Below are 21,334 nucleotides of genomic sequence, written 5' to 3'. Positions count from 1 at the left end.
TCCTCACTTTGCGATGACCTCTGCCAGCCCCTCCCTCTTTGCCGGTGGAAGTCATGGCCTAGAATTCTAGAATCTTCAGGTTGCAGGGTTTCAGTGTCCTAAAATGTCAAAGCCAGAAGGAACCTTTGGGATCTTCTAAGTTGAGAGCTTTCAAGCTCACTGTTCAGCAGTGAAACCCTTATGTCAATCGAAAAAATAGTAGTTTGGTTAGATCCTGCACTATTTTGATAAGGGACAGCAAACACAGACCATTCACCACGGGCTAGTGCTGTTTGTAGCATTTTACACTTTTATTTAATCCTTACGACAATCCTGTGAGGTAGATACTATTAATGTGAACTATACGGAACAGAAAGGCACAGGGGGGTAAAGCGAGCTGCTCATGGCCTCTCAGCTAACCTGGGTCTGCACCAGATGTATGATGTAGGTCATACAATGGGAAAAGGTGGATTTGTTTTCAGTGAAGCAAGTATTTGGGGGAGGGGGCCCAACTTCTCTTCATCACCCCCCCCCACTCTCTCACCCCCTCTCTCAAGTGGCCCCCGAGGCTGCTGAGGACAGACTAGAAACCAGTGATCTAGGCCCGTTTCATCATTTGAGGGAGCCTGAGGCTAGAGAGGGGAAGGGGCTTCCCCAAGACAGTGGGGGAGCTAGAAACCTTTCTCAGTCCCTTGGCCCGCCCGCCTCCTGGAACAGCATCAACAGCTCGACCTCCCCCTTGGAACACTCAGCTCCCTCCATCTCGTGGGCGCTGGGACCCTCTGACCTTCTGCATGGTCCTAGGGGACCAGGAGCGACCAGGCGCTGGGCCACCCTCTCTGTCCCCTCTGACGGGACTCCTCTCCTGAGAGGACAGGCTGGTGACCAGGGAGGAAAGAAAGGGGCAGCTTCCTTCTGGGTTTTCTCAGACTCTGGTGGCGTTTCCCCCCGGGGAGAGAACATGCCCCTCGTGTCACCCCGCCTGCCTTTCCTCCACAACGCCTTCATTGCATGGGGCCTTGGGGCTTTCTGTCTTCAAGAGCTCCCTCTTCAGAACCCCAGTGGTGCTGCTGGGCCATATCTTACCCCCAAAGCCCCGCCAAGGGAGAGCTAGCTGGCGGCCATCCGAGGGAAAGGGGTAGGTTTGTTGTGGGTGTTCCCGGTATGTGCTCTGTGAAGCTCTAATCTTATGAGGTCTGCATGAAGAAAGGGTTCCCAGTTAAGCAAGTTTGGGAAATACTAAATAGTTGCTCCCTTCCCCGATCATGGTGTTCAAGACATCTAGGACTTAGGGAACCAGCTCAGCTTTGTGCCACCAGCCTTTCCCAGATGTGTTTGTTTGCAGGACACCCACCCTGTCCAGAGCTGCTGTGCCCAGGATATTACTCATGAGCAAAGGGGAGAGGGGCACTTCAAGAGGAAGGGGCCCTTCCTTTTATTTCCAGCTCTGTTACCTCCCCTCTGGTCCTGGGTTCGGCCCTGCCTGCCCCTTCCTCCCCCTCCAGGAAGCAGATGAGGAAAGCCCTGGGGGCAGGGGGGGAGCTGGCCTCCTTGGCCGCAGCTGTTGGACTGTCATCCCAGCCTGTTTTTTTCCTGTTGCCGATGCCCCCGGGAGCAAGCAGGAGCAGAGTGACCACGGCCTGGTGGCCTGGCCGCCTTAAGCAAGGCCCTGGAGCCGGAGCTGCGGCCCTGCTCGCTGCTGAGACCCCCACCCACTCCCTGAGATGCCGGTCCGTGCAGGGAGCAGGTGACCGAGGGCAGCTTCTTGTCCCCTCAGAGACCGGGCTCCCTGGCCGGAAAGCCCCAGGCACCAGAAATGGCAGGAGGAGGGCTCAGGTAGTACAGAGTTCCTGGCTGGAAACCAAGGGTCTGGCTCCCAGTGTCAGCTCTTCCAGCTCTGTGACTCTGGGCAAGCCGTCTTTCTGAGACTCGATCTCTTCATTTGTAAACTCCTTCCATTCATTAACTTAAAAAGTGTTATTGAGCTGCTGCCACATAATTCGTAGGTACTGGGGGTACAGCAGTGAGCACAATGGACAAAGTCCCCATCTTTGCGGAGCTGATGCTCCAGTGGGGGCGACAGATGATAAACAGATGAGCATGTAAACATAAGGTAGAGTGTAGATGGTGAGATGCTATGAAGCAGGGTAAGGGAGGTGACAGAGAGCCAACTAAGAGATTCTGGACCGGGGATGTGCTCAGGGTGGGTCTCTGTAAAGGTGACCCTTGAGCAGGAACGAGAGGAAGAGGAGGAGTGGGCACATCTGGGGGTGGTGTCCCAGGCAGAGGATGCAGCAAGTACAAAGGTCCTGAGGTAGGCGAGAGCTAGGTGTATTTGAGAACTATCGAGATAAATGTGGCAGGGAGTGGGGAGAGCACGGTAGGAGAGGAGGATAGAGAATTGTGTGTGTGTGTGTGTGTGTGTGTGTGTGTGTGTGTGGGTATGTAGGTCACATAGGACTGGTTACCCATAATAAGGGCTTTTCTTCGCATCCTTTGGTGAGTCAAGAGTAGTGGAAAGGCCTAACCCAGTAGGTTCAGGCGGTGGTCACTGTTGTAAGTGATGTCTCACTTCAACAAAAATTTGTAGAACGTTCCCCCACACCCCCGTAGGCCTGGCACTGTGCTAGGGGCTTCATTCCTGAAATCTAGGGGCAGCAACCCCCAGGGGGCATGGGCAGGCCCAGCCGGGTTGGTGGGGGCCATGAAAGCCCGCAGATGCTCCAGCGCTCCATGGTAGCAGGGCCACCTGGGCGCCAGAGAATCCGAGAACCACGCCGGGCTGCGGGCAGGAGGCAGGCACGTGAACACCGCCGGTGCTGTTGGCATGAACAGTGTTTGGCAGATAATATTCAAGCCCTGGGGACCTTCTTGCCGGGCGGCCCAGCCCGGAAGCCATGCCCACTTGGCCACCCCCGCCGCCTTGGCGTCACCTGGCACGTGGGTGGGGCAGAGGCATTTCCCAGCGACTTCCTGCTTCTTCCCTCTGAGCTGGCGGACAGCTCATTGAACGCCAGGGGAGGCCCATTCTTGGGGTGTCTGTGGGGCAGGGACTCTGGGGGAGCTGGGCAAACTGGGGCTCTGTGACCAGCACAGCCAAGAGAGACTGCTCTTTTGGTGGAGAAGCCCATTCGGGGCTGTGCACAATCCCACCTCTGGGCCTAACCACGTGCCCTCCCTTCTGCCCGGTGCAAGCACTTTGCCCCTTCTCCACCCAAGACCATCTTTCAGACCCAGCTGAATTGTCCTTTCCGCCGGAAGCCTTCGCCAAGCTCGGTTAGTGAGGGGACCCTCCCCTGGGCCCTCCCAGCCCCCTGCCCTTCCTCTGCAGAGTTCTCCATGCACTGTGCTCTCATCACTCGGTTTAATAGTCTGTCTCCCCTAGGAAGACAGAGCTCTGTGTCTACTTCCCAGTTTTATCCTCAGGACCCAGCGCATAGTAGGTGCTCAGTAAGTAAAGGTCAAAGCGGCTTGAATTGAACCTTTTATGGCGGGTCAGATTGATTATCCCCTTTTTACAGGTGAGGAAGCTGAGGCTACCCAGCTAGAAGGTGGCCAAAGTGGCCTGAAATCAGGAATCTCTGAGCAGAGTCCACCTTCTGCCCCACTGGCCACATCTCTGAGACCCATAAGGTGCTCTTAGGTGGCTATGCTGGTAAAAGACCCGTTCAGGCGCAACCCAGCTACCTGTATAGGCAGAGACCGTGTCAGGCCCACCCGCGAAAGGGCCACGCCTCCCAGAACAAGTCAGCCCCCACTCCCCTTGCCTCTCCCAACAGCCCTGGGAAAGAGTCAAACAAAGCAGGATGTTTTTGTGCCTACATTATCATTGAGGAAACTGAGGCCTGGAGGGATCATTAACCCTGTCAGTGATCATGTGATTCGGTCCCATTTTCCCCTGGGATGAGGTATTAGTGGCCTCAATTTTATTGATGGGGAACCGAGGTTCAGAGATCATTCTGGCACTTTCTTGCTGTGTGATCTTGAGCAAGTCTCTACTTTCTCTTTCTGAACTTCACTTTCTTCCTGTGTCAGATGGCCTGATTCCCACCTCAGGGTTGTTGGGCAAGTTCACTTGTTCATTCATTCATTCATTCATTCGGTCATTCAGTCGGTCTGTGTCAGCAGATATTAATTGAGCACCTAGTCTGTGTTTTCTGTTTTGAAGATGCAGCAACGATAAAAACAGGAAAATCACTGCCCTCCTGGTACTTTTGTTCACAGCAGAGATGGCTGGTGTGTGGAAGGTGAGCGCATGTAGTGGGGATTCGCTGCAGTTTGCTAGAAGGGAAGGGTGTCAAGGGGCTTGTCCACGGCCACATGGTGAGTTTTGGGGCAGAGCTGGGACGAGGGACCCCAGACGTCAGGTTCTCGCTCCGCTGTTCTCTGTTGAACACGGCCCTGGCTGGAATGCAGACTTTCCAGGTCACAAGCCTTGGGGTCAGAAGCAGGGGCCTGCAGGCTGCTACGCCTCTAAGGTAGCAGAGTACAGAAGAGGGAGTCCTGCCGTCAAACTGGATCTCCACTGCCTTAGCTGTGCGACCTCGGGTAGGTGACTTCACGTCTCTGAACTTCCCTTATCTGTAAACTGGCGGGGGTGGGGGTGTGGGGAAGCACCAGTATCTGCCTTCTGGAGCTGTGGTCTTGCATGAGATAAGCCTTGTAAAAACCTTATCTTGGCACCTGCGTGCAGTGAGCTCTTGATGTGCCTCCACCATTCTCCTTATCTGGGGCATCTGGCCAACTCAGGCTGGAGAAGGTCCTGCACCTTGGGAGCCTGAGTGTGGGAAGCTGGCAGGCCTCCCGAGTGGCACGGGCAGTGTAGGCATGCCAGAGGAGGCTGTGGCCACCTCCTTTCCGGCCCGGCGCCCCTCTTAGCCTGCCAGGGGATTAAAGGCCTTTTGGCCTTTGTGTCGGGCTCACCCGCCCCTGGCAGTTTGCACAACAAAGTGCTGCCCCGACAGATTCCTTCCCTGTTGCCGTCTGCTGCCCATGGACAGGGCACTGGGCAGCCTGGGGGTGGGGCAGGGCACCTTGACCCTGTGTCTGGGGCCTAGGGTGTAGCAGAGCTGGGAGCACGTGTTATGGGGTTACGTGGGAGCCTGTATCATAGCAGAGTAGGAGCGTGTCCTTCCCGGGAGATTCGGGGGCCATGGGTGGGGGAGGGGGCCCTGAGGCAGTCTGTGCCGGCAGGAGGCAGGTGGGCAGGCAGGGGCTCGTTCGTCCCCCGCCCCCACGCAGGCTCTGGATTTTGATGGAGTGAGCTCACTCCGGCCCAGATGCCTGGAGCCTTGCCCTGGGCAGCTGCAGCCCCCCTGGGGACTGCGGTGCTCAGACCTTCCTGCCCAGCTGCGTGGGTTGTGGTGGGCTCGGCCCAGCCTGGGTCACAGGGAGGGGGTGATGGGCTGGCTGCCCACGTCGCGGGAATAATGGCTCTGGAGCAGCCCCGAGTCCCCCTGTCGGCCCCGAGTCAGCCTCGGAGGAGGCAGATAACTCGAGCCTCGGCACCAAGCTCTGCCGTCACCTCGAGCCTGGGCGCCACCCCTCCAGCAAGCCCAGAGCTGAGGCAGCAGGGCCGGGCCCTGTCCTTCTTCCCAGACCTGGAGGCTGACCCTGGGCCTGAGCCCATGCCCCCCCCCGCCGATGCATCACCTCTTGCCCATACCCACCCCTCACCTCTACTGTGCCCCAAGCATGGGACTAACTCTAAACGCTTACTGAGCACTTACTGTATACCTGAGCGCGTCATGCGCTTTTAATTTCATTTACACCGGTGACCCTCGGTGAGCCTCAGTTTTCTCATCTGCAAAATGGAAATAAAACCCGGAGTGAAATGTGCATCGGCATTCAGAAGTTTTCAGATTCGAGAAAGGTGCTATCGAACGTGTGAGAGCACAACTCAGAGGAGTCTGGAGCAACACCCCGTAATGAAACACACTAACATTTGCTGCGGCAAAACACTCCCGCTCACCCTAGGTGAAGTAAATAGGATACTGACCGCTTCCTGTCAGTTCGGGTCAAGACTTGGCACCAAATGAGCTTGTTGTAAACTTATTTTAAAAAACAAAGAAGAGGGGCGCCTGGGTGGCGCAGTCGGTTAAGCGTCCGACTTCGGCTCAGGTCACGATCTCGCGGTCCGTGAGTTCGAGCCCCGCGTCGGGCTCTGGGCTGATGGCTCCGAGCCTGGAGCCTGCTTCCGATTCTGTGTCTCCCTCTCTCTCCGCCCCTCCCCCGTTCATGCTCTGTCTCTCTCTGTCCCAAAAATAAATAAACGTTGAAAAAAAAATAATAATAAAAATAAAAATAAAAAACAAAGAAGAGGAAACACTCTTAGTTTTCAGAGCTCTTTGCGTTTCCCCTGCTGCAGATGAGGGATAGCGGCCCTGTAGCGCCAGCCCTCCCACGGTGGCTGCGAGGGTTATTGGAGGGGGTCCCCACAGCGTCGAGGAGAGGGCCTGGTGTGGAGACAGCCGCCGATGGAGTCTTCCAGCTCCTACTGTCATCCCTTCACCGTGCTGTCGTCCTCCTCCAGCTTTCATTTTAACAGCACCAGAAACTCTTATCTACACAGTCCTCACTGAAAACTCCAATCCTTTGAAACCCCCAAACCCTATATCCTGTATCTGTTTCTGCACCTTCCCCTGCACCCCAGATTTTCTCTGCCTTCTCTACCCCTCTCTAATGGCTCGACCTTTCACCTCCAGCCTGGGTTCTTCTCAGCTAGCCTTGGATCCCTCGGCATCCACACCCAGGCCGGGAAAGGAGGTTTCTGGCCTCTGTCCCTTGTCCCAGAGGATCTCTGCGGGACCTGAACCTGGAGCCTCATGTGCATGCTACCAGGAAGGCCTGGACGCAACCCAGCCTCAGGGGGCTGTCTCGCAAAAGTTCCCCGCCTGTCTGGGTTCCCCCACCTCCTGCCACCCGTTGGGGGGCCATTATGCCCACACCCCTGCCCTAGCAATTGTTCCCAGCACACTAGAACAGTCCTCTGGCCTTGGCCTGTATGAGTCAGCTGCCTCCACTTCCCCCACCAGGAACCTGTTGTGTCTGGAAAATCCTCCTGTCTGCTTGACTCCTTCCTCTCTGGCCCAGGTCTGCCTTCTGGACCCCTCCTTTCCAGTCCCGCCATCCGGCTCCAATGCCTGCCTGAATACTGGGTTCCTCTGGGAGGAACCCAAGCTTTCTTATAGCCGGAGATGGGCTGGAGGGCAGGAAACCTGAGTTCTATTTCTGCTTTTGACCTTGGAGCTACCAATGGCTCTCCTTGAGGTGTTAGGCATATACTGCATGGGCTCAGGCCGCTGGCAGCTCAGGTGTCCTGTGGGCCATCCTGGGAGCTGGTTGGGTTGGGGATGGGAACCGGCCAGCCCTGGGTGTCCTGGCCCTGCCCTCTGCTTAGGCCTCAAGGCCAGCCTGGAGGCCCAGCCTCAGCCCTGCCTCTTTTCCTGGTCAGCAGGTGCAGAACCTAGAGGTCCCCTGTGATCTTGGGCAAGTTACTTGGGGGGGGAGGGGGGTGCTGTTACCTCCTCTGTGAAAGGGGGCCATTCGTACCTGCTCAGCCACCTCAGGCAGTCATTGTCAGGGTCTAATGACCCCAAGTTTGAGGAAATGCTCTGTAAACTGTAAAATAGCACTGTGGTTGAAAGGTTTTGTGGGAGTGACTCTCAGTGACCTCGGTCAGTTCTGGCTCAGTGGCAAAAGCTTAGACATTGGAACCAAACCACCAGAGGTCAAGTCCCAGCTCTGCCACCTGCTAGATCTTCAAGCAGATGATCTGACTGCCCCATTTCCCCATCCCTGCAGTGGCCTATTGAACACCTGTAACCTGGGTTAACATTTATAAAAATCCTCAAAGAAGTGCCTGGTATGTAGTAGGTGCTCAAGAAATGTTAGGTCTTTCTATTCTCAAGTAGAGCCCAGATTTCCCAGATCTGAATCCAAGTTCTCTTCTACGGTCAAGTCTCAGGCTCCTTTGGGCTCTTTCCGGGAGCCTCATTCCGGTCTGGTTCCATCTCCCCTCCCAGATGTGAAATACAGCTGCTAGAACCTTTTGATCTTCAGCTTTGCACAAATGAAGTCTCTGCTCTTGTTGGCTCAGCCCTTGCTACAGGCCCTGATCTGACCCCAGAGCCTCGGGCCCTGGGGAGGGGGCTGAAAGCAAGGGCAGGCTGGCATGTGGAAGGGCCCATTCCCTGGAGTCCCTGGGGTGGGAGGGCTTCTCTCCAGGCCCCGACATGCTCTGGATTCTCTCACCCCTCTCACTGCAGATGTGTGTTCCTGGCATTTTGTCCAAGTTGAGTCTCACTTTGCTATTTCCTGTCCGGTCTCAAGTCACCTCCCCCCCACCACCCCCGCCCTGGCCTGGGAGAAGCTTTGGACCTTGCTCACCACCAGAGTTTTCCTTTCCAGACAGCAGTGTCTAGGGGATGCTGGGAATCTCTGTGCCCTGTGCATACCCCCCCCCCTCCCATGGCCTGGCTTGCATGGGGATGGGGAGGGTGTGGCGATGACACAGAGAGAGAGATAGCCCTCCCCAGGTGGGGAGGATCCAAGCCTGCCCCCTCTAACCTCTTCTGCCCGGTGTCTGTGCCCCTATGCCAGCCTTAGCCTCACACTCCCCTGAAGTCAGTCAGGGCCTGCTCTGGACGCATCTCCCACCTGGTGGGAACATTACCTTCTACCCATAACCAGGGAAGGAGGGGGAAGCCTTTTCACGGACTGATCTTGTGGTTCTTAGCCAGTGAGTGCTAGAGTTCTCTAAGCACATGCCAGTTCATCCCTCCCACCTGGCTGAGAAGGGCCCCAGGAAGCTGAATTTCTCACCAGCTCCTGGAGATTGTGAAGCTCATTCCTGGAAACAGACCCTGTGGGCATGGTCTAGAGGTCTACTGGCCACCTGGGACTGGGATGGGCATTTGTCTAGAGAGAAGGTAGGGAAGGAAGAGGAACAGGAGGAGGTGTTTGCCCATGGGTTGGAGGGGAAGGGGCATTGGGCCATGGCAGAGAGTAAGGTGTGGGCAACGTAGACCTTATGCTATGCTTCGTAGCACTGCAGACGTGAAGGTGACCAAATGGCAACCAGTCGAGGAGGAAGCTCCCAGCCTAGGAAGGGAGATTGCATATAGACTCTGTGGGGGCAGGTGGTACCTCCAAAGCAAGTCAAGTTCAGGAAGCAGCTAGAATTAATAGGTGATGACATTTTTGACCATTCGCTCATTCATTCATTCATTCATTTATTACTTCAGGTAGTTATTGAACATGGGGTGCTGAGAAGGTAGAGATGAATTCATCACAGTCCCTGCCTCCATTCCAATGGAGATACAGATGATTACAGTGTGAGCCCAGAAGCACCCAGAACCCAGCCTGGGTGGGGACAGAGGTGACCGTAAGGGCAAGAGTGAGGAAAAAGTCTCCCAGAGGAGATTTTCTTTCTTTTTTTAATTTTAATTTAATTTTATTGAGATTTTCTTTTTAGGCATCTTTATTGAGGTATAAGTTATATACAGTAAAATGCACCCATTTTAAGTGTACCATTCAATAATGATAAGATGTATATACCCAGGGAACAGTCACTCCGAAAGTTTCCCTTGTGTCCCTTCCCAGTCAGCCTACCCCATCCCCGGTCCCAGGCAACTAGTGACATTTCTGTAACTGTAGATTAGAATTCCCCCCCCTAGAGTTTCCTATAAATGAGGTCACACGGTATGTAGTCTTTTGTGTCTGGCCTCTTTCGCTCACTGTACTGTGACTGAGTTTCATCCGTGTTGCTGTGAATATCAGTTATTTGTTCCTTTTTCTCATTGATCAGTTGGAGGAGGTGATGTTTACCCGAATTTTGGAGGATGACTTAGCCAGATAAACAAAGCAAGGAAGGGCATTCCAGCAGAGGGACTAGCGTGAGAAAAGGCCAAGAGCTCCAGGACACGGGCTGGGTAAAGGTGGGGGGCGTAGGGAGGGAGAGAGACTGACCGTCTCTTTGTTTTTCTTCTCCTCCTCGGGCCTCTCTCCTGCTGCCATCACCTTGTCTGGCCAGCTAAGGCTAGGTTTTGTTTTCAAAAGCGAGACCATTTCCTTCTGGCTGGGCTGGGCTCTCCAGAGAGGGCTGAGGCCAGGCAGGGCCTGAGACTCTCAGGCCAGGCCATCTGGGGCTGGACGTGCATTACGGGGCCACAGCAAATCCATGCACACTTGTGCTTAGGGGCTCTGGGGTTTCCTTGGTCTCCTCCGGGTTTGTTTTTTCTCTGCGTTAGCTGATAAAACTCCTTTGGCAACATTTCCATCTTGTCTAAGAGGAAAGAGGCATTCACTGCCCATAGCTCGCCCTGAGAAAGGCAGGTGTTGTGGCCACTGGGGCCCTGCTCTTCTGGCCTGCAAGGTGCAGGGTCTCAGCAGGCCCTCTGTGGAATGGGAGCTCGAGGTGGAACTTGTGCTGGGCTCAGCATCAGCCTGAGGTCATACAGAGTTGACACCACGCCTGTCCTGCCCCCATTCAGCCCAGCTGTTGGGTCCGCCCCCTCGGCTGTGTGCACAGATGAGCTTGTCCGTGTGGCCACAGATGCCAGAGCCAGCTCTCCAACATGGCTGGAATGTGTTCCCCATGGCTTGGAGCTTTGGAAGCGAGGCTGAGGCAGAAAGAAGTGGTTGAGATGGCGTGCGAGGGAGCGGCTGTCACAGACGGCAGCTTCGGTGGACTCACCTGTGATTACTGCCTCTGTCCCCCACCCATGCTTCCTCCTGCCTCTGTCCCCCATCTTTGCTGTTCCAGGTCACCCTTTACCTGTCCGTGTCCCCCTGTCTACTACTGCGTATTCCGGATGACCCTTGCCTTCTCCAAAGGAAGAGAGGAGTCAGTCATCAGTTACCAAAGTGATTTTAACTTTATCATCTGTTTGTTTGAGGATTCATTCAGACTCAGTGAATGCGCAGGGTTGGGCGCTGAGGCCTCCAGGGGCGAATGGAGCTTTCTTTGGCAAAACTGAGTCAAAAATAGTGGTTCAGCCCCAGCCTGACTCTCACAGCCAAACCACATCTGACTTAACCACTACAGGGCTTTGGGGTAGGACTCTGGGTCCCCCTTGAAGTGAGGGGAGGGATCCTTTGCATGGTGGAGGCTGGAGAATGTGACGGTCGGCTGTGTGATCTCCCACAGGTGACTCATGGGCTGCGGGCGTATGATGGCTTATCTCTGCCCGAGGATGCAGAGACAGTCACGGTGGGCCGGGCCGGCAGGAGCTACTCAGACATCTCTGATGACGAAGACTTGCTGGCTGACGATGCCTCTGGAGGTGAGCAGAGGGTTCTGGTGTGTGGAGTGGAGGAGGTCAGGGGTGGAGCCAGGGTTCTCCCCGCCCCCCATCCCAGGTCCTTAAAGAGGCCCCAGGAAGCTTGCCCAAGGGGGTGCCTCATGAGATGGGCTGAGAGCCGTGTGCATTCTAAGCCCTGGTCCCAGTGACCCCAAGACCCTCCACTTAGAACCTGTGTGACCCTGGTGGCTCACAGGGCCGGTGGCTGCTCCTCTGCCACTGCTGTGTCCTCATAGCACAGGATGATCGGGACTCGCAGGGAGGCGGGAGACGAGGCACAGTAGAGGACAGTTCCCGCCTCCCCTTACCGCACCTCCTCCTGGCCCCGTTGCGAAGGCCAGTGTGACGGGGCCCCTTCCACCCCAGCACGGACAGACCGTCAAGGCCCCGCACCGTGCAGCCTTGACCCACACCCTCTCTGATGGAGGCTTCCACGCTGACTTTCACAAGCCGGCATCCCTGGGCAGTGGGGAGGACGCAACGGCTCTGCGCTTCCATGCCCTTCCGCACGGCGTGCCAGGTGCCCCAAACGGTGCTTGGCACCCAGTAGGTACTCAACAAGAACTTGTTGCTGCATAAGTCTCTCTTCTGCTTGCAGATGGCCTGGGTAGTGGGGAACCAGGCAGCGGGGACTTTCAGATGGGTAAGTTGCTGAGGGCCCCCATCCTGCCCCCTGGGCAAGGTCTTCCCCGCCACAGGGGTCCCGTCTCTGGGGCTGAGGGCCTCGAGGGCTTCGTGGGCCTGCCGTGCAGGTGGTTTTATACTCGCTGAGCAACAGTCGTGTGGACTGGTTGGCAGGTCCCTGCAAGGTTGGGGACAGCCAAGCTCTGTGGTCGTCTGCGCCACAGGGACAGGGCTGAGCGCAGCAGGCAGGAAGCGCCCACGTGTAACAGGTACCCAGAATAGCAAAATTCCCATCTCCCAGCACAGCTCAGCTGTGGGGTCCCTTCCTAGATCCCTTCTTGGGGGTGTTGAGCTGGGGACCCCAGGCAGGGGTGGGCAGATAGAGGCGCTCTGTGGCATAGGACATGTGGGCAGGCCGACGGAGCTGGCAGAGGGTGGAAGTATAGCCTCACCTTGGACCTGGGAGGGACCCTGCCTTCAGGTTGGGTCACCTCTGGGAAGCCAAGGGTTCCTGGGTTGGGGAAGAGGGCTGGGCTTTGTGGACAGAAAGAACCAGGCCTCCAACAGCTGCTCCTTCCATTAGCACTTGGTGCACAGTGGAGCCGGGGCCAGGCCAGCACTGGGACTCAGTCCCTGCCTCCTCCCAGCCCAGGATTCTGGGTAGAGAAGGAACTACCCAGTGACAAGTCCCCGAAGCTCCATATGATTCCTGCTGCCTTCTCTGGAAGCCAGCGCTGAGCACTCTGCCGTCAGGGCCAAGGATGGAGCTCGGCTCAGGCGGACCACTGGGTGGCCTCACTGCATCCAGTGCCGCCTACGGTGACGCGCCTGTACTTCTGCAGGGGTGGGGGTCGCCTCCCTGTGTGACTGGTGCATCAGGGGCATCCAAATGCGAGGGGGTCGTGTCCTACCTGCCAACGTGCAGACAGGAGGGTTGGCCCCTAGGTGTCCTGGTCCTGACTGTGACCTCCCAGCACCCGGGACTCAGAGCCTGCCTGAAGCTTTTCCACATGTAGGTCTTTCCAGAGCTGCAGGATGCCTGGGAGCTGGGCGGGGCCTCTGCACACATCCCACACCCTAGAATGGACTGTGCTGATGCATCGCTGGGAGCTGCCTCTTGCTAAGCCAGGCCTGTCTGCTGAGGCCCTGGTCCGGTCCGTACTGTCCATTTGGAAACATCCATGGCCCCTCCCCTGTCCACCTCGGCAACTCTGCCCTCTCTGAGGGGTTCTTGCCAGCCCGCCTCCCCTGTGAGATGCAGCTGTGAGGACGGGGGGGGGGTCAGAGGTAGGGGAAGGGGTAGGGATGGGGGAGCAGCAGCTGGGAAGGGCCCGTGCTTGCGAGTGGGGCCTCTCCGTGGGAAGACACAGGGCCTTAGACCCTCCAGGCCCAGCCCTGGCGCTGGCCTGCTGCCCTTGGGGCAGGTCCAGGCAGCTGGGCTGAGTCTAAGCCCTGGAGACAGCAAGTGAGTTTCCCAGCCTCTCCATGTGCCCACTTCGGCCTTGCCCAAGGGTAGTGGCTTCCCTGCGCTGGGAAGCAAGGGCCATCCTGACCAAGATGGGGCCACACCTGGCCATGCCCCTTGCCTGGGCTCTGGCCCAGCCCCACACCCTGGATCCTAGCCTCTGAGATAGTACCCCCCCGCCACTTCCCTCACGTAAGGCTGTGGCTGCTGCAGGCTCGCCCCAGCCCTACCCCATCACCCCCCCACCTTTTGTGTGCCGGTACCCCCACCCGAAAGACAAGCCCCTGGCTCTGACTCCTCCCTGCGACCCCTGCCCACCTCCCCTCACCCAGTTTTTTTCCATCTTCTGACCCGTCTCTCTGTTTCCACTCTTGTCCTGCTCCCCTCCTCCCCTGCCTTGGGCTATCTCTCTCCTCTTTGTATCTGTCTCATCTGTGCATCATCCTGTCTCTCATTCTGTATCTCTCTCTCTCTCCTTCCCTCTCTCCCTTCTGCCTCTCTTTCACCCTTGCTCTCATTCTTCCCCTGCTTTCTCTCTGCTTCTCTGTCATTTTCTTCCTCTGTCTCTTTCTGTCCCTTCATGTCTCTGTCTCTCCCTTTGGTTCCCTCCACCTCCCTTGCGGTCTCTGTCCCTCCTGGCCCCCCTCACTGTGGCTCTGCTCTGCAGGCCCCGGCCAGGCCACCCTCCTGTGGCTGGTGAGGAATCTCCTCCCAGTTAGTGAGGCCAGACAACCTGGGGGGAGGCTCCCTCTGCCCGCCCCCCCCCCCCATTCCCTCTCCCGGCTCTCACTGCGCTGTCCTTTCTCCCTCTCCTCTTCCTTCTTAGCTTGCACTTTGTCATACGTGAGGCTCAGAGGCACTTTCTTTTTGGGAGTGGGGACCTGGTCGGCCCCTGCCCGGGACACAGCCAGGCCCCATCTGGGCTTCTAGGTCTAAACACGATGGGCGGAGCCCCTGGCATTCTCCACCCCCCTCACCCCCCACCCCACCAGGCACTGCTTGGGCTGGGACGGGTACAGCAACCCCTCAGGGAGCAAGGCCCTAGAAGCTGGAGGCGACGGGTACCCGCCTCAGGACTGGCTGATGCTGGGCCCACCCAAGGGACCCAGGGCTCCCGGGCGTGGGGTTCAGGGGCCTGGGTGTATGGCGGACGAGTTCCATTGAGCAGGGAGTTGGTGAGATAGTCTGCCGCGGGGCTGGCGTGGTCAGGTGTGCGTTCCTCACCCCACCTGGGTGCAGGCACTTCCTGGCCCCTTGCCCCTCCAGCCTGTGGCTCCAAGCGGGCTGTCTGGATGAGGTCAGAATGAGGGCCAGGAGGGAGAGCGCTGGCCGGGGCAGGCACCCAGAGCACACCCACCCCCAGGCAGCTTCACTCACTTACGGTACCTTCGGTTCTGGGGGCTGTTCCTAGAATAGAGCGGGCTTTACCTTCTGCCCCAACCCTCAGGCTCTGGCCACAGGGAGGCAGTTCAGGGTGGAAGAGGGAGGGTGCTCGCCCTGACCCACCCCTGGTCTTGGAGAAGGCGGGGGTGGGGTCAGGCAGGAGGGTCCGAGCCCTTCCCAGGGCCTAGGAGAAAGGGGCTTTGTGGCATCCTGGCCCCCTCCCCCAGGAACGGGCACATTCCTGGGCAGAGGCCCGGCCTCCTCGCCCGCGCTGGGCCATGGGGCTGAGGCCAGGGGCTGGGCTGGGGGACTCTCAATGGGCCTCTGTGCCTGCTCACAAGGGGCCTCTGTGGCTGAGCCCTCGGCCTCCACACTCGGGCCCACAGAGCCCCACCCACCCGGCACCCAGGAGCCCAGCCCAGCACGGGGCAGCGCTGCCTTCACAAGCACCCTCTCTCGGTGTAGGAGCCCACTCCTGCCCCTTGCTCAACACCCCACCCTGACCCCGCAGGGCTTGCTTAGCCCAAGCCACAGAGGGAGAACATTCTTGCTGGGGGGTGGGGGTCGTGTACCCATGTGCACCCAAGAGAGTGAAGTGGGAGGAGGACAGGCCTTGTAGTCTTGCACGAGGTCACAGGGCTGTGAATGGCAATTTTACTCCAGAAGCTAAGCTTTTAACCACTAAGCCACACTGCCTCTCATATAGTAATGGCTCATGTTTTATTACACACCTACTATGTGCCAAGCTCTGTTCTAAAGCACTTACATATTTAACTCATTTGTAACTCATTATCTTGGCACTTATAATTAACACCTAAGTTCATGAACGTTATTAAGATTTAATGCATTAAAAATCTCGTACAGGGTTCAAATCTTGGCTCAGTCGGTTAAGCGTCCGACTTCAGTTCAGGTCATGATCTCACGGTTCGTGGGTTCAAGCTCCATGTTGGGCTCTGTGCTGACAGCTCAGAGCCTGGAGCCTGCTCTGGATTCTGTGTCTCGCTCTCTCTCTGCCCCTCCCTGGCTCGCACTCTGTCTCTCTCTCTCTCTCTCTCTCAAAATTAAACACTAAAAAAATAATGATAACAGGGGCGCCTGGGTGGCTCAGACTGTTAAACGTCTGACTTCGGCTCAGGTCATGATCTCGCGGCTCTGTGCTGACAGCTCCCTGCATCGGGCTCTGTGCTGACAGCCTGGAGCCTGGAGCCCAACTTCAGATTCTGTCTCCCGCTCTATCTCTCCCCTGCTCACGCTCTGTCTCTCTCAAAAATAAACATTAAAAAAAAAATTTTTTTTTAATCTTGTATATAATGCTCAGGAAACTGTGTGTGCACCTGTGTGTGTTTGTGCGTGTACACACTAGTCTGTTTGTATTATAAGCATATGATGTGGATTGATTCAGCCATCATTGGTTCCGTATCTACCACATGCCAGGCTTTGTTCTAAGTAGTGTGTGTGTGTGTGTGTGTGTGTGTGTGTGTGTGACTCATTTGCAGCTTGTATTAACTTGTACAACTTCCGTATGAACTCACGAACGTGAGATTTAATATATATAAAACATCTTTATACAGTAGGTGCTTAAGAAACAGTTGTATGTGTATGCTCACACCAATCTGATATGTGTTTATTGTCTGTCATTTAATAGGCACCTGCTATGTGCCAGACTCTGTTCTAAACACTTAGACATATTTAAACTTATTTGTAACTCATTAACTTGGCATTTATAATTAATACCTAAGTTCATGAATGTTCTAAAATTTAATACGTTAAAAATCTTGTACAGGGTGCCTGGGTGGCTCAGTCGGTTAAGCATCTCACTCTTTTTTTTTTTTTTTAAGCATCTGACTCTTGATTTTGGCTCAGGTCATGATCTCGTGGTTTGTAGGATCGAGCCCCGCGTCAGGCTCTGCGCTGAGAGCATGGAGCCTGCTTGGGATTCTCTGTCTCCCTCTCTCCCTGCCCCTCCCCTGCTCATACTCTCTCTCTCTCTTTCTTAAAATATTTTTTTTTAATCTTGTACATAATAGGTGCTCAAGAAACAGTTTGTATGTGTACATGTAGCACACTAGTCTATGTGTACCATAGGCATATGATATGAATTGAACTCATGTTCATATGAACTCATGAACATTATGAGATTTAATGTGAATAAAATGTCTTGTATATAGTGGGTTCTTAAGAACAGTTGTGTGTGTATGCTCACATCAATCTGATATTCATCCCTCGTGTATTAGGCACCCACTGTGGGCCAAGCACTAACTCTGGGGATACAGAGGTGAATGAGATGCAGGTTACCCTCTCATCAGGTTTATTCTAGGGGGTAGTGAAAGCGACCACAGCTTCTGATTCTCCGGCACTTGCCCTGTGCCAGGTGTCGCCACACTGTGCATGGGGAGATGTGCGTGTAAGCACGATGTCATTTATTCCCTACAGCCACCCGGGGTGGTAAGTGTAATTAGCATCCTCATTCGACTGAGGAGGAAACAGAAGCTCAGAGAGGTGAGGTCAGTGCCTGTGGAGTGGCTGACCTCAGAACCCCTGGTTTTCACATGATAGTCTACAGTCCGTGCATGACCAGGCAGGATCGACACGATGCAGGAGGGAAGGTGTTCTGATGGAGGAAGCGCAGGGGAGGGGGGCGGTGGTCCTGAGCAGGGGTCTCTAACCCAGCCGGGGTTGGAGGGTGGAGGCCAGGTCAAGTGCTCTTCTTGGAGGAGGTGATGGCTGAGCTGAGAGCCCTGAGGGATGACTAGAACCAGCCAGGGAGGAGTGGGAGGCATGTCTCGGTCCCTTGTGGGTGACCCCTGTGCCAGGCCAGCCTCCTCTGGAAGCCAGTTCTTCTTGCCCAGCCTTCCTCTGTGCCGCCGGGGGTCTCTTCGGCACCATCACTTAGTTTCTGCGTCAGGCTACTTTCCCGTTGGTTGAGGCCCCTCACTTATGGGTGGGGCCTCGGCTTTGACCCTGGGCAGGCCTGCCACAGCCACTGTGCCCAGTGCTCGTACGGGCAGTGCTGGGCATGGCTGTGGGCCCACGGGCGCGGGCTGGGCCAGAGGCCGCTGGAGACCATCCCCAAATCTCCACCCCCTGGCCCAGCAGCCCGGGGCCGCCATATGCCAGGCCGGACCCCTCCTGGTGACAGCCCGCTCCTCTCTGCAGTTTATTTCCGGGCCCTGGTAAACTTCACTCGCTCCATCCGCTACAGCCCTCAGCTGGAGGATGCAGGCTCCGAGGAGTTCCGGGAAGTGTCCGAGGCTGTGGTCGACACGGTGAGGTGAAGGGGCTTGGGCGCTCCCCGAGGGTGGGGGGCGGGACAGGATGGGGTGAAGGTATCTGGAGGCTGACAGTGCCGTGTCACTCTGCAGCTTGAGTCGGAGTACTTGAAGATTCCCGGAGACCAGGTTGTCAGTGTGGTGTTCATCAAGTGAGAAGGGTCCCCTGGGGGGGGGCCGGTCAGGGAAGGGGGGGCTGACCTGGAGGGAGGTGACAAGGAGGGGAAGTAAGAGACGCCTAATGAGGTGGATCTCGGTCGGTGGAAGGTCAGGAATTTGGGGAGACAGTTGAGACCTTAAATTGCCCCGCTTGGGTTCCAGGCTGTCTGGGAACAGGCACAGAGTCAGGAGATCGGGCCTGAGCCTCAGGCAGGGGGCGGAGGGAGGAGCTGAGGCTGCAGGTGTCTTTCTCATCCTGCTCCCCTGCCCCATCCCCATCCCTAGGGAGCTGGACGGCTGGGTCTTCGTGGAGCTGGACGTGGGCTCCGAAGGGAATGCAGACGGGGCTCAGATTCAGGAAGTGCTTCATACCGTCATTTCCAGCGGCTCTGTTGCCTCCTACATCACCTCTCCCCAGGGATTCCAGTTCCGGCGCCTGGGCACAGGTAAGCCCATCCTGGGACCCGGAGCGCTTCTTCGTGCCTCCCAGTGTCCCCTCCGTGGGCTCTTCTGGCTTGGGGCCTGTATACCACTAGGGACAGGGAGCTCACTACCTGAGTCCACCCCATCAGTCTCTGTGCAGTCCTGGCTTGGGTTGAGTATAACCTGTTTCCTCTAGCATGTACCAAATTATGTTTTTTAATTAAAAAAAAATGTTTTAAGTTTATTTATTTATTTTGAGAGAGAGAGCAAGAGCACAGGCAGGTGAGGGGCAGAGAGAGAGAGGGAGAGAGAGAGAATCACAAGCAGGCTCCGTGCTATCAGCGCAGAGCCTGATGGCACAGGGCTCGATCTCACAAACCTTGAGGTCATGACCTGAGCCAAGATCAAGAGTCGGATGCTTAACCAACTGCACCACCCAGGCGCCCCTAACATGTACCTGGTTAGATTTAGTCTCCCCTCACTCTCTCTGTCTCTAGACCTCTGTACACTGACAATAGAACTCTTACTATTTCTGCATATAGAACTTTCAGATCCGAACGCATTTGCATTTAATAATAACCGACAAATGTTTACCGAGAGCTGACTATGTGCTGGGCGTTCAGTAAAGCCATTGTATCCAGCCTCCGTCCAGCCTTCATAATTCCTGTGAAGTAGGTATTTCTCTTATTTTAGACGTGAGGGGGCTGAGGCCCAGGAAGGACAAGTGGCTTGTCCCAATTCACTTAGGCATTGGTGGAAAAGCCAGAACTTCCACAAAGCCCCATGTCTGTGCCAGTCTTGCCAGAACCCATGATGACATGAGATGAGCACAGCACCTGAGGCTCAGCGAGAACAAGAGAACGGCCCCCGGTCACACAGCTATCGGATGCAAAGGCCTGGCCTTTGAGCTCTCGGTCAGCTCAGGTTTCTTTGCACGGCACCCCCCACCCCCAGGCTCCTACTTTGACTCCCTGAGTCTTGGCCTCTCCAAGCCAGACAGGCCCCATTCATCTCCCCACAGGCTCCGTTTCTCAGAGCCGTCACCATCCCCGAGTCAGGAGACCCAGAGCTGAACAAGTGCTTTCCCTATCATGGCGTAGCCAGATCGGAAGAAGACAGTGTAGCCATCGCCTCTGTCATTTGGCACATAAATCCCCAAAGAACGCACCCAGAGATCAAGTTTGCTCTTCCCCGGGCCCAGACCGGAAGATGGCTGGGGGCCCAGCCCTCTCCTCCCCACTTTTCAGTGGGCCTTCCTGGTTAGGGATGGTGGGATGGGCCTGGCTCGGCCCTGCAGCCCACGGGTCCCAGGTCCCAGACGGGACGGTGCTGATCACACCTTCCTTTCCAGCACAGACACCCCCGCCCCCTCCGGCCGCCGTGGCGGCCGCAGTGACACCAGGTGAGAGTGTAAGCCAGACCTAGGCCCGGCCAGGTACCCGGAGAAGTTCATGGACGGAGGGAAAGGAAGGATGAGGGCGTGGGCGTGGCCCACAAGTTGCCCTCTCTCCCCTTCCCCTCCGTCCTCACTGGGCCAGGCTGTGGCCTGCACGTGTGTGATGTGGTGGTTGCATGCGTGTGGCTTGCTAGCCGTGTGTGGGGTTTATGGAAGGGACGGCTGAGGCCACCGCCACCCGTCCCCTGTCGCACGTGTGCCGTGATGTGTCCACCATGTGCCCTCTGCCTCACTTGAGTCTGCCGGACGCAGGGCGCTGAGGCGACCTGCCAGCCACACGGTGCCTGTGCTGCCCACGACACCTCCCGCCCCCCCCTTCCCACCCTGCCCCTCTGACGCCCTCCAACCCCCACAGTGCCCCAGTTCTCAAGAGTCTGCACCGAGGCCGAGTTCGCCTGCCACAGCCACAACGAGTGTGTGGCTCTGGAGTATCGCTGTGACCGGAGGCCCGACTGCAGGGACATGTCTGACGAGCTCAATTGCGGTGAGGGGCCGGCCGGGGCCACAAGTGGCCCGAGACACCGGGCAGGGCCGGGGTACCCCTGGGCCTCCGTGTCAACCGTGAGGGTTTGGTGCGGGCGGGGGGCTCTGAGGGAGGTGGGCAGGAGGACAGGGTGGGGGCACCGTGTGTGGCAGGGAGGTACAGGGAGGGCCTGGGCGGCGTGGGGGCCGGGGCCGAGGACCGTGCCAACACCAGGAGGGCTCTGTCCACAGAGGAGGAGGTCCCGGCGGTCAGCTCCGTGTCCCCCACTCTGGTGGAGACCCCACCGGCGGTGCCCTGGCTGGAGGCAACCACCATTCAGCAGCTGCCGGGCACCCCCGCTCCGCAGCCTCTGCTCCCCGGGGTAGCCAGGCCTGTGCCCTGCGGGCCCCACGAGGCCATGTGCCATGACGGCCAGTGCATCCCCAAGGACTACATCTGCGACGGGCAGGAGGACTGCAAGAACGGCAGTGATGAGCTGAACTGCGGTGAGGACCCAGGGTGCGGGAGTCGCGGGGCTGGCGGGGGGCAGGGCCGCTGGCTGAACCCGGCCTGGTCCCCCAGGTCCCCCCCCGCCATGCGAGCCCAATGAGTTCGCCTGTGGGAACGGGCACTGCGCCCTGAAGCTGTGGCACTGTGACGGCGACTTTGACTGCGAGGACCGCACCGATGAGGCCAACTGCCGTGAGTGTCCCGGGGTCCATCCGGGCCCTATTCCCCCTGCTCTCTCTGGCTGAGTGTGAAGGCCCTGGGGACAGACTGGAGGGCCTTTCTCTCTCTGACCCCAGCAGT

At 57.0% G+C, this 21,334-nt stretch overlaps 1 protein-coding gene across 15 annotated transcripts in view; it reads left to right on the top strand.

Annotated features, from left to right (window-relative positions):
• The window catches only part of HSPG2 (heparan sulfate proteoglycan 2), a 99,351-nt gene that overhangs the window by 23,153 nt on the left and 54,864 nt on the right, over positions 1-21,334 (top strand). For 10 of the 15 annotated variants that reach the window (XM_043574019.1, XM_043574020.1, XM_043574033.1 and 7 more), the window contains exons 2-10: positions 11,129-11,264; positions 11,881-11,925; positions 17,911-18,020; positions 18,117-18,175; positions 18,468-18,628; positions 19,957-20,007; positions 20,417-20,545; positions 20,776-21,030; positions 21,107-21,226. In XM_043574019.1, coding sequence (XP_043429954.1) covers positions 11,129-11,264; positions 11,881-11,925; positions 17,911-18,020; positions 18,117-18,175; positions 18,468-18,628; positions 19,957-20,007; positions 20,417-20,545; positions 20,776-21,030; positions 21,107-21,226 — 1,066 coding nt within the window. The remainder of the gene's footprint in view (positions 1-11,128; positions 11,265-11,880; positions 11,926-17,910; positions 18,021-18,116; positions 18,176-18,467; positions 18,629-19,956; positions 20,008-20,416; positions 20,546-20,775; positions 21,031-21,106; positions 21,227-21,334) is intronic. The other 5 variants (XM_043574024.1, XM_043574028.1, XM_043574026.1 and 2 more) reach the window with 1 other exon arrangement.

This window comes from Prionailurus bengalensis, chromosome C1, assembly GCF_016509475.1.
Source record: "Prionailurus bengalensis isolate Pbe53 chromosome C1, Fcat_Pben_1.1_paternal_pri, whole genome shotgun sequence".
In the NCBI taxonomy this organism is placed as follows: Eukaryota; Metazoa; Chordata; class Mammalia; order Carnivora; family Felidae; genus Prionailurus; species Prionailurus bengalensis.
The sequence above is the reverse complement of the archived record's forward strand: the minus strand, read 5'-3'. Positions and strand labels throughout refer to the sequence as shown.